This window comes from Diplotaxodon limnothrissa, linkage group LG7 (genome assembly GCF_057381915.1).
Source record: "Diplotaxodon limnothrissa isolate DT_005_m linkage group LG7, D_limnothrissa_male_GT1.1, whole genome shotgun sequence".
NCBI lineage: Eukaryota > Metazoa > Chordata > Actinopteri > Cichliformes > Cichlidae > Diplotaxodon > Diplotaxodon limnothrissa.
The window spans coordinates 63,304,019-63,320,636 of record NC_140602.1 but is presented as its reverse complement, the minus strand read 5'-3'; the positions used below and the strand labels follow the sequence as shown (position 1 = coordinate 63,320,636).

Below are 16,618 nucleotides of genomic sequence, written 5' to 3'. Positions count from 1 at the left end.
AAACATGTGTCAAATATGCAAAAAAATGTGCATTTTTTAATACAATGCACAGCACTGTAAGTGAAAGATAAAGATAAGTAAAAGATAAAGACTGTACTGTGATTCTGTTGTTTAAGGTTAGAATGATCACCGAGACAAAATTAGAAGCAACAGACAACACTTACTTTTTCATCCACACCCCATGTAAGTACTGCACTGAACAAAACAAAGCTAACGCAAAAGTACAGTTCCTCTCGTGGCCACTTGAGGCTGGCCTCTAAACCTAATCCATGTTGAAGAGTCTGGTACAGAACACAGCTTTGGCAACTGCTGGCAATAAAACTAAACTAAATTGAAAAGACTGTTACTTGGTCTGCAGACTTAGTCTGCACAAATTAGCTAATATGTGTCTGTGTATTACACCTGCACAGTTTATGAATGCAGCTCATTCTATGTTTACTATCCCTAGCCAATAACTTTGAAGCTAAGCTTCAAAGTTAAAGTTAAATAAAAAAGCTTCTCTAAGCTTTTTTACTTAAAGAAAGCATTCTTCCCAGTTGTCCTTTAGTCTCCAAAGAGAACACGTATGTTTTTCCATGTGCATACCTGTTCCCTTTTTGCAGGTAAATGTCAGGTGATAGTTGCAGGGCACGTCATTCCACTGTCCTCCCTCATGCCAGATCATCACCACACAGTCCTCTCCTGACTGGAAGAAGCTGTCCGGCTGGTTTGGCCTCCAATGGTCATATTGCTATCAGAAGACAAATTACAAAGGGCATTATGTTACAGACTGTCTAATTAAATTAGTTTACAAAGTAATGCTGTTACATTTAAGATGGCATGTGCACTTAGCGACCAGCAATGAACAAGCGCTTAGCATCCTAAGTTTGTTTTTCTGTTTTTTTGTGTTTGTTTTTTTTCCTTTTCTAAATAAGGCCCCAGCTGTGCTGGCCTGTTTCCCATGATGCGTGTGAGGCTGTAAGCCCGCTGAGGATTGTTTACTCCCGTGAGGAGCTGCTACAACTTAACTTCTTGTATGGTGGTAAGGACCTCACCCCATGTATGCTGGGTTTTATACCAAAAGACAGAACAAGTGATAAGAGGAAGACAAAAAGAGGGAGACATGGAGGTGTTAAATTGTGTCTGAGGAGACAACAGGTCAGTCGAACTCCCCTGCCCTCTGTTATCCTGGGAAATGTTCAGTCTGTGAGCAGCAAGCTGCATGAACTCCAGCGGAACGTTAGGTTCCAGAAAGACTTCACACAGGCACAGCTGTGTGATGACTTTTTCTGAGACATGGCTGACAGAGCAGGACCAGGACGTCGATTTTTCAATTGACGGATTTGGAGCTCTCTGAGAGAGCTCAGAAAGCTCCAAATTGCCAGTCTTGGCAGCCGGGGGTCAGTCCGCCAGGGCCTCCGCTCCTGGCCGCCACCCGGCACACAATGCACCCGACCCCTATGGCGCCTCCTGCGGGTGGTGGGCCTGCGGGAGGATGGGCCCATGTCTCCTCTTCGGGCTGTGCCCGGCCGGGCCCCATGGACTAAGGCCCGGCCACCAGACGCTCACCCTCAGGCACCCGCCCCGGGCCTGGCTCCAGGGCGGGGCCCCGGTAACCCTATCCCGGGCAGGGTAAACTGTTCCCTCGATGTTCTTTTCATAAGGGTCTTCTGAATCGCTCTTTGTCTGGTCCCTCACCCTCAGAGTAGAGCCGCTGCTGCTCCACATCGAAAGGAGCCAGCTGAGGTGGTTCGGGCATCTGACAAGGATGCCCCCTGGGCTCCTCCTGGGTGAGGTGTTCCAGGCATGTCCCACCGGGAGGAGGCCCCGGGGCAGACCCAGGACACGCTGGAGAGATAATATCTCTCGGCTGGCCTGGGAACGCCTTGGTGTTCCCCCGGATAAGCTGGAGGAGGAGGTGGCTGGGGAGAGGGAGGTCTGGGCCTCTTTGCTTAGGCTGCTTCCCCCGCGACCTGGCCTCGGATAAAGCGGATGAGGATGGATGGATGGATGGATGGATTTGGAGCTCCATTTCATCGGGATCAGGATGTGGGGGTAAAGGGGAAATCCCAAGGAGGGGGAGTATGCTTGTATGTGAATAAACGTTACTATAGCGCTGTGACTGTTAGAGAGTTTATTTGCACACCAGACGTTGAACTTTTATCGGTTGCCACTGTGCTCTTTTTGCCCCCCTCATGAGTTTCCACAACTTTTCAGTACTATAGTCTATGTTCACCCGAGGGCTCACCTCTCCCCCTCCACCTCAACATTATCACAGAAGTAGGGCATAAGCTACAGGCACTTTTTTTGTTTGGTGGCATGGTTCAGTCAGACCTCTGTCACAGAGAAAAAACTCATTGAATCAAATAGTGAGATGGTCCTGACAGGTGAGTCACAGCCCTGTCTAGCCTCCCTGTACTTTCAACAGATACAAAGGATGGCTTTATCAATTGTTAATAATGGCCCCCCATCCTCTATGGGGTGAATTTCAGCTTCTTTCCTCTGGACGGAGGTTTCTAGTCCCAAGTTAGCAATATAAAAACAGCTTTGTCCCTACTGGTGCTACTGTTTTATTTGATTCATCTTCATCTTATTTATATTGTTTTTTATCACGCATCTAATTATCAAATATGTGTTTGTCAGGTTTAATGGGTGTGTGTGTGCTTTGTGAGTGGATGCCAAATGCTATCATTTTTTTATGTAAAGCAAATTTACCTAGGGATAGAAATAAAGTAATCTTGAACCTTGAACTGCAAATTTAGCAAAAACATACATTACTGGCCAAATATTTTAGGTACTTGTGATCTTAGTTGTGATTTAAGCACCTTTCCTGTTCTCGGAAAATGCACAGAAAAAAACAAATTCAATTCAGGTTTATTTATATAGGGTCAAATCACACTTAAAAAAACAAGATCATTTGGGGGGATTTTTAACCTGTCAGCCTGACACTGTGTGGACACCAAGGTTTGTAAATAAGAGAACTTGAAAATGAGTTGTATCTGCTAAAAATCTACAAGTTAGAATCTTAGTGGCCTCAAACTCAAATTCGAAGTCAGGTTTTCTGAAAAACTTGTCAATGCGATAACTCAAAAATTAGGTAATGTAGGATTTTGAAACTGCTGGATGGTTAAGGGGCAGCACTGGCTGTTGCCAGTATTTTTCTCATTAATGTCCTCTTTACGATCGTAGCTACTGATAGCTGTATCTACTTATGGACAACTTATGGACAATATCTCTTTTGTGAATATAGACTATGAAGTCCCCACCTATCCTCTTCAGAAGGCAGTCAATACTCATCACATGTGACTGGATGTAATTCATAAAATATACAGACAGTGGTGCTGCAGAGACAAAAAACAACAGGCCTAAACAAACCCAAGGTTGTGTGGCCTTATATACCAGACGAAATACACAAAAAGTTCATTTTTGTTCATTTTATACTGTATATCTACTGCACGCACTTAACATGGTGTATGGCTCCGATTTGACCCCATTCAGGGTGTGTCTGTATTAAGAATGATAACACATGACACAGTCCTCCCTCTTCAGGATCAGATTTCAATTTTCTTGCTCTGAGTTTCCAGCAGATGAACCATGTGTTTGAGATTGTGTCATCACTGCCTACAACTGCTACATCACATGAACATTTTGCCCCGAATAAGGTTTATTGCCAATTTAAATTCAATTCAATTTTATTTATATATCACCAAAGGTGCTTTATATTAAAAGGTAAAGACTACAATAATATAGAGAAACCCCAACAATCAGATGCCCCTTTATGAGCAAGTGCTTTAGCAACAGTGGGAAGGAAAAACTCTCTTTTAATAGGAAAAATCCTCCACCAGGACCAGCTTCAGGGAAGGGTGGCCAGAGTAGTAATAATAACTAATGCAAAATGGTTTATAAACACATAGTGAGTGATAAAAGATCAGTGAAGAAGAAACGCTCAGTGCATGATGAGAAGCCCCATAGTAGCCTGAATCTTCTCTTAGCTGTGGGATAACTTTGGCGGGTTCAGGGTCAACTGAGCCAAACTTCACTATATGCTTTGTCAAAAAGGAAAGTTTTAAGCCTAATGTTAAAAGTGTCTGTCTCCCGAATCCAAACTAGATGCTGGTTCCACAGAAGAGGGGCCTGAAAGCTCAACACTCTGTCTCCTATTCTACTTTAAATATCCACAAGACAGCTGCCTGAGAGCAAAGTGCTCTAATGGGGTGATATGGTACTATAACGGTCTTTAAGATAAGATGGAGCCTGATTATACAAGACCTTGTATATGAGGAGCAGGATTTTAAATTTGATTCTGGATCTACAAGGGAGCCAATGAAGGGAAGCAAATATAGGAGAAATATGCTCTCACTTTCTAGTCCCTGTCAGTAGCCTTGTTGCCGCGCTGAAGGCTTTTCAGGGAGTTTTTAGGGCCTCCTGATAATAACGAATTACAGTAGTCCAGCATAGAAGTAATAAATGCATGAACTAGATTTTCAGCATCACTTTGAAACAGGATGTTTCAAATTTTAGAGATACTGCGCAAATGGAAGAAAGCAGTCCTGCAAAGTTGCTTAATATGCGCATTGAAGTACATATGCTGGTCAAAAATGACTCCAAGAATTCTCACAGTGGAGGCCAAGGTAATGGCATCTAGTGTAAGTGTAAGATATCATATTTCTAAGATATTTATGGCCGAGTAAAATAACATCAGTTTTATCTGAATTTAGAAGAAGGAAATTAATCATCCACATCATTATATCTTTAAGATATAATCTCTATTCCTAGAGATTAACTCAAGTGATCTTAACCCAGCTTTTTAAGTAGCTTTTTAAGTAGTGGTTTAATTACTGCCAGCTTGAACGCCTGTGGGACATAACCCATTAAAAGAGAGAGGCTGATGATATTTAAGATTGAAATCTTACTGCACCTGGTATTCCCAGATTGTACTGTACTAACCAGAGATCAGGCATGCTCAGAGTGGTACAGCAGCAAGTTAAATATAGCAACAGGTCGTAAACTTGACTGAGGATAAAATCAGCAACTTAGAGATGCAGAAGTAAAGATGGGCAGAGGTTCCCCAATCTGCAAAAAAAAAAACCCACACACACACACACAAAAAAACTGTCTACTAATTGTGGAACATTTTCTGAATAATTTTCTTCAATGAAGAAAAAAAGTAGGCCTCAATATTTCATCAGCTACAGTTCATAATATCATCATCTCTGCCTTCACGGGACAAGGCTGAAAATCAATCTGGGCCCTCAGGTGGCACAGCATTAAAAACAGGCATGATTCTGTCATTGGACTCGTGTTTTTTGAAGTCAAACAACATTCTGAAAGGTACAGTGTCTGAGAACATCTGAACCCCAACATATTTTCCACTGAAAATCAAAGAAATCTACCTGAACCTGTAGGCTCCATAACAGATTAGCAAACCACGTCTGGTTCTACTTGCACAGTAGAATGAATAAGAATATCAAAAATGAATAAAGATCATGGAATGAATCTTGAGGCCCAATCTGGCCCAAGTCCAGTTCGGTTCCAGTCATTCCCCACTTCATCTGGTTCTGATCTATTTTGGATTCGTTCATGTAAAATGGTTCATCTTGAAACTGTACTGAAATAAGCCTGACTAATGTAGATAGTAGACAGCTCCCTAAGAGCCGAGACATTTCTTGTAACGTGTTTGCTCTACATTTATTAAAGACTTGGAAAGCTGCCATGTGTTTTTCTTTCTTTCAGTTAAATGTGAAACTATTATACTCTGGCTATTAACAGTACCTTAATAAAACACCTCTGCTACTGCTATATGAGAGCCATCATGTATCATTGAAGGCTGATTTTAAATCAAATTGCAAATGGTTACACTGGGGAACAATATGGTAAATGGCCTGTATAGCGCTTTACTAGTCCCTAAGGACCCCAAAGTGCTTTACACACACAGTCATCCACACATTCACACACTGGTGATGGCAAGCTACATTGTAGCCACAGCCACTCTGGGGCACACTGACAGAGGCGAGGCTGCCAGACACTGGCGCCACCGGGCCCTCTGACCACCACCAGTAGGCAACGGGTGAAGTGTCTTGCCCAAGGACACAACGACCGAGACTGTCCGAGCCGGGGCTCGAACCGGCAACCTTCCGATTACAAGGCGAACTCCCAACTCTTGAGTCACGATCGCCCCACGATCAATAATCATTGATGTCTGTAAATCTAACTATATCCATAGCCACTTATCTTATCAATAGTGCTTATCTTACCATTGGTCTGCCATCAGTCCATCTGAAGTCTCTCTCAAACATCTTATCATTCAGGCCAATCCACTGGTAGTCACTTCCTAGATCTGCAGGGAAAAAGCACGATGCAGTGAGTCCGAGATCATTTTACCGAAGCAGAACCTGATCAATACCAAACAAAGCATTTTGGAGAGGAGTGTAAACAGACAACAAAGAATTATGGTGAAGCACCGTTGAGCTCAGTGTCAGTAGCTTCACCAGAGTTTACTTGCAGCTCCATCACTATTCTCAGACTGATTTCTGTAGTAGAGCAGTGACTGCAAATCGTGTAGCATTTGCTTGCGTTTTCAAATTTGGTAAAATTATTATTTATCATCAAAGTTTCATTGTTTGCTTGTTTGTTTTTTTACATACATTCGTTGTGAATGAAACCCAAAGACATGTTGAAATCAATGCAATCAAACAACAAAGCAGCTACTCAAAATGTAACTAATGTTTTAGGTAGCCATTTCTACTGTATTTTCAAAAATATGATCAGATTTAGTTTTAGACCATCCAACCAAAAGTAGTCTGGACGAGTGGTTGACCACAAACAACAAAGTTGTGCTGCTAGCACGGCCAAAAACTGTTTCATTTATGATATGCATTTTTAGTATTTGTACCCCGAAGGACTTTTTCACAGACTCTCTAGACCCATAATTCCTTATACTGTCGACTGATAGTATAAGGAACATTTTAGACACCTCATCGAAACAACACAAACTTACTATTGACAAAAATTTGCTCCTCATGCGACAGGATGCTGGTCAGGTGGGCTCCGTGTATCCGACATTCCCTCTCTGCAGCGTCCCAGGTCCGACGGTGTGTAAAGTGCTTGTAGCAGTGAGATTGAAACTTCTTCCAACCAAAACCACACATCTCAATGTCTGCAGAAAGAGAAAAACAAAATGTGAAAGAACCATCAAACGAGGTGGAAAAAATATTTCATATGATATACACTTTATCTTGACTTCTTGTGTTGGTGCAGAATTAAAAATGTGGTATGTATGTGGCTATATCATAACTAATGACAAGTCCCTACTTATCTTTAAGGCAATAAAACAAAATCCACATACTGAAATATCAAATTTAGGACATGCCAGGAGCTTCGGTTAACAACTACATCAAATAGGCTCTCAGAATGTTTGTTTCTACTGTCATTAACTATGAACAGGTTCACTGAAACTGCACTCCTGAAGACTTAAAACCATAGCCATGTTTGATAAAGCTACATTTAATCTGGCGGCAGATGCCGTGCTTGCAATCTGAATGTCAACCTGCCTGTATCCGAGGGATGCCCTTCTATTAGATTAACAGGTAAGAGACTTATCCTACACACCTACAGCCAGTCTAGAATCTTCAATTCACCAAACGTTGTGCATTTCGTAGGACTAAACTCCAAGGACTTAGCTTTAATATACAGATGTTACAATAGAAATTAACACCATGGGTTAACCCAAAAAACTGTGAACCACTGTTGTGATAGCCAGTATCTCTGACTAGGGTTCTTGGTTTTATTAGGCCAGCTAACAAAGACTATGTACACCTGTTTCATAGTACACCTCTCATTTCTGAATTAAATACCACGTTCTGACTGATTATTGTGACAGATCACCTGAATCCCTTTTGGCATCTTTTAACAGCTACTTTCATCAGGATAATGCAGAAAGAAATTGTTTGGCAAATCAATTTAATGAAGAAAATTAATTTAGTGGCTTTCAGTGGCCTTCTGAGCAACTAGATCACTGACTGGAAATAAAATGTTAGATAGTGACTTCAGCTTTGGTTGGTGAGGTTGCATTGTAAAGCCTTGAGCTGAGCACGTTCTTTTGGTGTTATAAAACCAGGTTTGACACTGCATGCCTTATCACAGCTTATCACGTGGTAGTGTCAGTCAAAAGCAAACTAATCCAAGTCACCTCTCCTTGTGATGGATCCTAGTGTATTCAATAACACTTAAAAGCTGTGACTGAGATCTTAAACTAATCAATAAAGTGTTTACCAAGATCACAACTCAAAGGAGGAAAAGACTTCTATAGAACCTGTCACAGTATGCGGCACCACACTGTATGAATTTGCGAAGAGGACCCAAAATATAGACACCAACGAACTTGGACCAAAACTTGAATATTAACAAAAGGCGAGCGGGAAGTGGAAGCACAGGAGGAAACAGCTGCCACTAATCTGACATAACGAGACAAAAGAAGCAAAACTGACTACACTGACATAGGACATAGACCTTCAAAATAAAACAGGAAACTGAACGGAAAGCAGACATGACAATACAACTTCACAACAAGGACAAGAAGACAAGAAACATGACAGACTAACACCGAAGACCTAAGTGAAACATAAATAAACTAAAGGCAACCAAAAGATAATCCAATTACTCAACATAATAAAGGAATAACTTAAGAACTCAAAACGTAAACTGAAAACGCTGGGTCAGAGACCCAGGATCGTGACAGAACCAACCTTTTTGCTCTTGCAGACATCACCATTAGAAAGACCACAGGTGCAAATCAGTGTTTATACAGTATGGTCTATGGACCTGATACTACACAGGTTCTGATACAGCAGGACAGCAGCACTAATTTGACGATGAAAATAAAAACCGTATAAACTAAACAAACATAGTGGCAGAACACACAAAACTGAGAGAGATCATGACAATGAGCAGAGGCAAACAAGGGAACAGACCACAGGTGGGGATCGAGCTGAACATAGTCTAACTAACGAGACGGGGAACGAAAACAGAACATGCTGCAAACAGGACAGAAGACTATCAAAGTAAAACAGGAAGTATGAGAAACACACTGAGATGCAGACTGACTAAATACAAGGAACAGAGGGAGCAAGAGACAGAGGCACCACTGGGAAAGAAGCGAATAAACATGGAGACGGAGGCGAGACTATGGAGACACCGAACAAGGGATAGAACTTAAAATACATAACAGACATGGACTACACACGGAGGCATAACCGAGAAACAGACAAATTGAGCATTGAGACAGGACTGATTTCAAAGAGGGATACGACTACCGGAAACTAGACACAATATGACAGGAGGAGGGAAAATGTAAGGCTAGATAACAAATGAAAACCTAGCAATCAAAACTATAACAACCAAAACTAGGATCATGACAATAAAGAGCTGAAGCTGTCTGAGAGCAAAGGGAAGCTTCAACCAGCATTAGTATGCGGTTTCTACTAAACAGACTGTAAGACACAATATCTCTTACTATGAATAAGTGCCTTTTTTCAAACTTCATGTGGCATATTCAAGAAAATGTTTAGACTTTGCTGCTTCGTAACCACATTTTACCCACTCCTTAGGTGTTAATGTGTAGCTAATCGAACTTCTGTCTAAAAGTAGCTATACTACATTTCCCTGGTTGCCTATCACTGCCTTCTAGTACACTTCATAATCTGGAATCAGATTTTCATTTGTTGATGAAGTTACATGTTGTTTTGGAAACATGCTGTTGTAACGGTGAAGCTAACAGCAACACAACAGCTCTGAATTTTATTTCTGTGCTCTGGCCAGAGACGGTGAGAGAGAAAGAGAGGCACAGAGAGAGCTGAGGTCCAGCTGGGGAGTGAAAGCCCCTCACTGAATGAGCTCAGCAACACACAGTTGGACTTCATTAAGTCTCACAAACATCCAGTTGTCTGCAGGTCAAGCACACAGAGACACACACAAAGAGCTCATGTATAACACACATTCAACTTCATATACAAGTCACATAATCAGCCCTTTGCTTTGTCTGACCATACAAACAATGGCTGTTTTGTATCAGTGGCACCAGAATTATACATGCCAGTAAAGTCATGATGGACAGTATCTGTCGAGTCTTTTAAGGTAGTAGCCATCATCAACTGACCTCATTTTAATCCTGCCTCTGTGCAGCTACCTGGAATGAAAGGTGAGGTCTCTAATGAATGCAGCACTATAAGCCACAGCTCTCTGTCTGCCAGTTTGAAATTAGCAGAGTGGTCAGTTGAGTATGAAACATAGCATCACTCAGCATCACCCAGGATATTAAGCCCAGCCTGAAAAAACTGAAGCAGTATTGTCAGTACTGATTCAATTCCACACGCAGCTGCAAAAGCTTTCTGGAAAAATAGAGGGCAATTATCTTTCTTCCCTCATTCTTTCCATTGGCAAAAAGCTGCAAGAGGACAGCTGTGTCCCTGATTTTTGAACTCTTGCATATACTAGGAAGGAAAAATAAGCAGTAAACAGTCCATAATTTATGTCTGAGTGTCTACATTTAGCTTTACACACTGTATTCATCATTCAAATAGATACGCCCTGCAAACTGGGAATTCTTATAGCACCAATGTCTCTATTTTTTCCACAAGACCCCAACAATGCTGACTTGGATAAGCAGAACAAAATGCAAATTTCCTCAGGAGTGTAGGTACCACAATATTAAGCGCAAAGGATGTTTGGAAGAAAGCCGCTTCTCTCCAAAAAGAAGATGTTGGCATGGCTTAGCTTTGCAGAGCTAAATTTGAACAACAAAACCAAAATGGAGATGTTTGACCATAATAAGAGCAGCATGTTTGGAGTAAACCAAACAGCCTAAACACCTCAGACCAACTGTCAGCACAGTGGTGGAGCGATGATGATTTGAGCACCTTGCAGTCACTGAGTGGAGCATCTTCTGCTTGGCACACACCCTTCTCCAGGTCCCAGTGTCACTGAACTAGCGAGTGGAGTGGCACACCACACTACACCTCCGCTACATTTTTGTTAAATAAATAATAGCACATAATATGTAATTTGTTCTTGTTCATCTGTGGTTGTATTTAACTCATTTCAAGACTTGCTAAGGACCAAATAACTTTTTAAATATCCTGATATATACTGTGAAACCTCAGAATTGACAGATTCAGTTGTTGTACTTTTATTCTACAATGACTGCATATGAATACATTAAGTAGTGTATAATGTATGACTCCAAACCATTAATAGACTGAGTAAAATAATTTAAGCAAGCAAATAAAAGCGGAATTTAGTTAAATGGCTTCTTATCATGACTACATGATACAAAAGAAAAACTATGGGGCCTCATTCTGAAACCAAACATTTTGCTCAGAGCAGCAGAAAAAAAAACTGTTGCTGCTGAGAACTGTTTCCTTGTTTGGAAAATATTAATCCTCGGAGTCCTCTTGTGTGCCTGAGTTTTGATTATCTGCTGAGTAACGGCAGAAATATTAGTCCTACGGCTGGAACTCATCTGTTGAAGAGCCAACGCCCAAAGCTGAATGATGGCCCAAAGACCCAAACTCTGCAGTAAGTTCAGACTTACTTGAAAAGAATATATCTGAGAACTGACTTCCATAGATGAATGATTTTGACACAGTTGCTTATTAATTCTGTTTCCTGACCTTGTTCACAGAACTCTCCTTTGTAGCTCGGGAGGCAGAGACAGGTGAAGGAGTTGATCCCATCCAGGCAAGTGGCTCCATTCAGACACGGGTTAGACTGGCACTCATCAATATCTTCAGACATGCAACACAGACCAGCATTATTATACATCCACCTGTCAGGAAGGGTCAGGATGGCTTGTTAAAAGAGCACACCTGGCTCTGAGGCTCTCTGTACCTGTTTCACAGTGCCACCCGGTGTATCCAGGTGCACAGATGCAGACATTTTGTGGTCCTTTCTTGTAGCACGAGCCTCCGTTCTGACACACATTGGTTGAGCATGGCAGGAGATCTGCCAAGGAGACAATGAGAATGGAAAACGATTAAAATCATCAACATCATTAAGAGCGGTGAAACGTACTGCAGTTCAGAAAGGCTTTGCAACTCCTTATTGGCACAGCAGGGCTGTCCACGTTTGTGGTAATAGACACTCGGTTTGTTGGTGGGCTGACCTGCTCATATTAAAATATATCAGAAAATTCAACATCTGCACAAATGTTTACAAGGAACCTTCAATTGCAAACAGGACAGGCTTTTATCCTGCTGTGAATTTTTAATGCATATATTTGTAGAACCTCTCCATCTTCTAGAAAAGCGAGGCCAACAAGGGACAACTTAAATACACTGTTGCTACAAATCACATAGGCAAACCTGGAAGCTAAATGCTAAATGCTGCTTAGCCCTGCGACAGACTGGCGACCTGTCCAGTGTGTACCCTGCCTCTTGCCCTAAGAGAGCTGGGATAAGCTGCAGCCACCCTGAAAAAGGTAAGCACAAGAGAATAAATGGATAAATAAAACTAAATTGAATGTCTTGGGTTCAAGACTCTGCATTTTTAAGCTGGATTTGGTCACTTCTGGTTTGAAAAACATCACACAATGCCAAAATGTTCGTTTTGTGAAGCCATGAAGTAACCGCATTTGAACAAGCAGGTGGACTAACATGTCAGCTAAGGACAGTAAGGTCAGCTCACGGATCTGACAGTACATTATTTGTCGTATAATTTCATTAAAACTGCTAGGTCAGGCCTACCAGACACCTGCTAGCTACCTCACATCTGACTGAAATCATCATGCCCCTAAAGTTTTACAAATCCATGAGGGTGTGTTAACAATGGGTGAGTTGTTATGAAGGTGGAAACTATGTAATAATTTTTTGTGAGCAGCTATTAAGCTGTCTATTTAATACTTGATGTGCAAAGGGAAAACCTTGTATTTGGGAACTTTAAAAGTGTATTACAGACTTTTGATAGCACAAGTGGGTATTACCATTGAAAAAGCATGTTCTATCCCTTTTAACTACGGCAGAAGGCTGAGAGAGGGCTCACCTCAAACATTATAGCTGCTGCCAAAACTGGCAAAAATGTTAAGCAGGGGAATGAAACCAAGCTGCTGTGCTGTTTAAAACAACTGAAGCAGCTATGAACCAAACCAACAACAACAGAGTTCATGTACCTGTAATGTTTATAGTGCTGGTCATGACTGAATAAGTTGTGTCCGAGCTGGTCTCAGGTTGAACTGTGGCCACTGTCTGTTCAGGCATCTGAGGTTGGGACTCCACAAAAAAGGGGGTGATGTCTTTATCATCGTCTACAAATTTCTCCTCTGCTACAGCAGTGGCAGCCGGGTCAGGGATTAGAGCCCGCTGGGGGACAGAATAGCTTTTTTGCTCAGAAGTATAAAAGGGTGAAGTAGTGGAGAGTGTGGTCTGGTCTATGTTCTCCATGGTGGACAGGTCAGCATGTTCTCTGTAAAACTGAGCGTGGATGTCAGAGGAGGCAGACGGAGACTCAGTAGCGACAGCTGGATGGCTCTTATTTTCAAAGGAGGGATGGGTAAAGGGTTTAAGTTTGCTCATTTCTGCAGTTGTGCTCTTTACATTGGTGAAGGTCACAGCTGCCATGGCTGGTGAAACAGTAATAGCGACTTCTCTGAAAAGTTCCCCAGAAGCTCCCTCCTCATCAGACAGCTGGTCTGCACCAGAGTCTGGGTCTGTAACTGCAACATCACCTGATGAAACTCCAAGCACATCTGCGATTTCTGTAGGTACTGCAGGTGAAGGCTGTTGGGTATAAAGGTCATTTGAAATCATAGTGCTAAGCATGGTGCTAAGACTGCGTGTGTCTGACGGGTATACATCTTGACCTGAAGCCTCATCTTCTCCAGAGGAAGACCCTTCAAAGTCCCCAGTCTGGGCCTGCTCAGTGGTTTCCTGTGACTTTGTGTCTGGGATAAAAGTCGCAACCTCTGTTCCTCCGATTTCTGTCTCATCAGTCCTCGCATCCAACTGGTGTCCGGTAGCCAGGGTGGGTATAGCACCATCTGTAGAGCCCTCCTGCATACTGCCAACCTCATCGTCTGTGGAGTTGCTTGCAGAGCCTTCCATGTCCTCATCAGTTAAGGCAACATGAGCAACATCCTTGGAAACACCAAGCAGGACTGGAGTTGATATTGTAGAGACAGGGGGAGTGTATGTGGTTGAGACTGCTGTTTCATGTGGTTCTTGAGTGTTGATTCTCATGGCATCTGTAAAAACATAAGAAACTGTGTCTGCATCCAGGCCTGAGACTCCAACATCATCTGGGTATACAGCTTGAAGATAAATGATCTTGTCCGTGGTTTCCTCTGGAAATATCTCCCTGGTTCCAGTTTCGAAGGTAAAGGGAGTCATGCTGATGTCTTCTTCCTCCTCTACTTCTGTCTCATTCACATTTCCAGGAGTGGCCGTCTCAAACTGATCTCCTCTGGCCTCCTCTGGCTGCTGTGGTTCAGGTGTTACCTGGATGGATTGAAACAAATTGGCTATTTTTAACAAATGAGAAAGAATGACAAAGAGCCAGTAGCTTGACTCAGACCAGATTAGACTATTTTACACATTCACGGAGAGGGCGTCTGGTTGAATGATTTGAATGAATTAGTTTGCTGAAGACACAGCTGTGTTTACTAGCAGTGATAGAAAAAAATGGGAGAACACACAAACACAGACATATATTGGAGGATTAAACTAGAATTATTTAGTAGACATATCAGTGTATAGAAAGTACCTCATGTTTTCCATTGACAAAGCTGACTATTTGTGCCATATCAATCGGAGGCACCTCAAGGGAAGTGATCTCCCCGCTGCCCTGGATACCTTTACTGGCCACAGGCTGGTTCAGGAGGTCCAGGAGACGATTCACTAGAGGCAGATGATAAGCAGCCATATAACACATCAAGGCAAAAAAAAGAAAAAAAAAAGAAAAGAAAAACAAGCAACAAGTGTTATGATTTTATTCCTTACTTAAAGTGCAATGTCAGTACCAGGCCACAGCCTCTTGGGAAAAATCAAATAAATCACCATACAGCCTCTATGTTAAAATGACTAACTTTAGAGCAAATTTAAAATTGTTTGCAGCCTGGTAGAAAAAAGTTTTGCTTATTATAATTAAACTAGATCATCATGGTATTGTAGCATAAAGTCATGTATAATGAAGGCCTCAGAAACACAGGTCTAGAGACGGGTCAGTTATGAACTAGCAACCAGCAGTTGAGAGGAAAAACACATGTTCCTAGGCAGGTTGCTGGCAGTTGATGTGAAACTGATTGCTAAAGCCCCACTCACACAGGCTAAAGATCAGTCAGTGATCCCAAACAACAGGTGACATTCTGGTGGTTTCGTCGTAGTTAAGTGTGCTCTTGAGCGAGGGAATCACAGACAGCAGAAAAAAAGATGGATGTATCCACCACAACATCATATGTTGTTATGTTAAGTTCTGTTATAATACCTCAAGCTAGACATTTTTGCTGCCTTAAACTTTTAAAACTCAAGACCAAGGGTCAGATTTGACTGTGATACTGACAGACATGCAGTTATAGTTAGAATCAAGGTAGCCAGTTTTAAAGCATATCTTGCTTACTTAGCTTTAAAAATCAATGTGATCGAGACCATAGACTCATCAGAAGAGTTTGTACTACATTCACAAAATCCAGCCAGGGTGGCTTCACCACAGACTACAATACATTCGGAAATCTTGGTTTGCCATCAGAATCCAAGCTTAAAGGCTTCACTTCGAAGACACACTAGCTATGGTGATCTTTTCATCGTAAACCTGCAGAGGTTTTTATATTTTTAATTTTTTAATATTCCTGATGACGTTTCTTCACCTTAACATCAGTAAAGCATTTGAAAGCAGAGCTTTTGCATTGTGGTACTGCAACTTCAGTGAAGGATCTAAGATCTTACAGCTCTGGCAAAAACCCACAGTAGCGCATTTCTGACATTTGTTAAAATGAGCCGAAGAGCATATTTGGATGGTTAACAGTTAAAAGTCTGAGTTTCCTATAATTAAGGTCAGTCTGTGCCAGCGGCTTCTCTCAAACAATGCATGCTTGTGTCTCTTCATTAAGACCTAGTGGTACACATGGAAGCTATACAGAGGGGAAGCAGAGTATGCAAATGTATATAGAGTCATAACAGAGAACTTACAGACCTTAAATTGTCTAAATATGTACAAAACTTCAGCAGAAAAAAACAGTTGACCAAGAAGCATGCTGTTACTGTTAAGTGACTAGTTAATTGGTCCATGTCAGCCTCTGTGTCACTCTGAACTTGACACCACATGAAGAAGTCATTCTTCATTGTAACACTCAATGGTTCAACTTTCCTAATTTCCTGAGGATATGAACTGAGAGTTGGAGGGCCTCATGTGATGGTATATTACACATGTAACAGAACAGGCCTTCATCATTTTAATAACAAACACAAGGGTAGGAAACACATATGCACTGTAATCTGAATCAATGATTATTAGGCTCTGGGCAGACAGGGCCTCTCTCTTGTCAAGTGCTATTAACCATTTCCAGGCACAAAATATGCCAAAACAAAGATCTGAGCAAGCTGGTGAAAATACAGTGTCTTTGTTTTACTGCTGTAAACACCACTGCATTCACTGCAAA

At 41.8% G+C, this 16,618-nt stretch overlaps 1 protein-coding gene across 1 annotated transcript in view; it reads right to left on the bottom strand.

Annotated features, from left to right (window-relative positions):
* The window catches only part of vcanb (versican b), a 35,061-nt gene that overhangs the window by 3,376 nt on the left and 15,067 nt on the right, over nucleotides 1-16,618 (bottom strand). The window contains exons 8-14 of the mRNA XM_085360118.1: nucleotides 14,728-14,861; nucleotides 13,139-14,462; nucleotides 11,863-11,976; nucleotides 11,646-11,759; nucleotides 6,977-7,135; nucleotides 6,234-6,316; nucleotides 586-730 (exon numbers count right to left, since the gene is read on the bottom strand). Coding sequence (XP_085216244.1) covers nucleotides 586-730; nucleotides 6,234-6,316; nucleotides 6,977-7,135; nucleotides 11,646-11,759; nucleotides 11,863-11,976; nucleotides 13,139-14,462; nucleotides 14,728-14,861 — 2,073 coding nt within the window. The remainder of the gene's footprint in view (nucleotides 1-585; nucleotides 731-6,233; nucleotides 6,317-6,976; nucleotides 7,136-11,645; nucleotides 11,760-11,862; nucleotides 11,977-13,138; nucleotides 14,463-14,727; nucleotides 14,862-16,618) is intronic.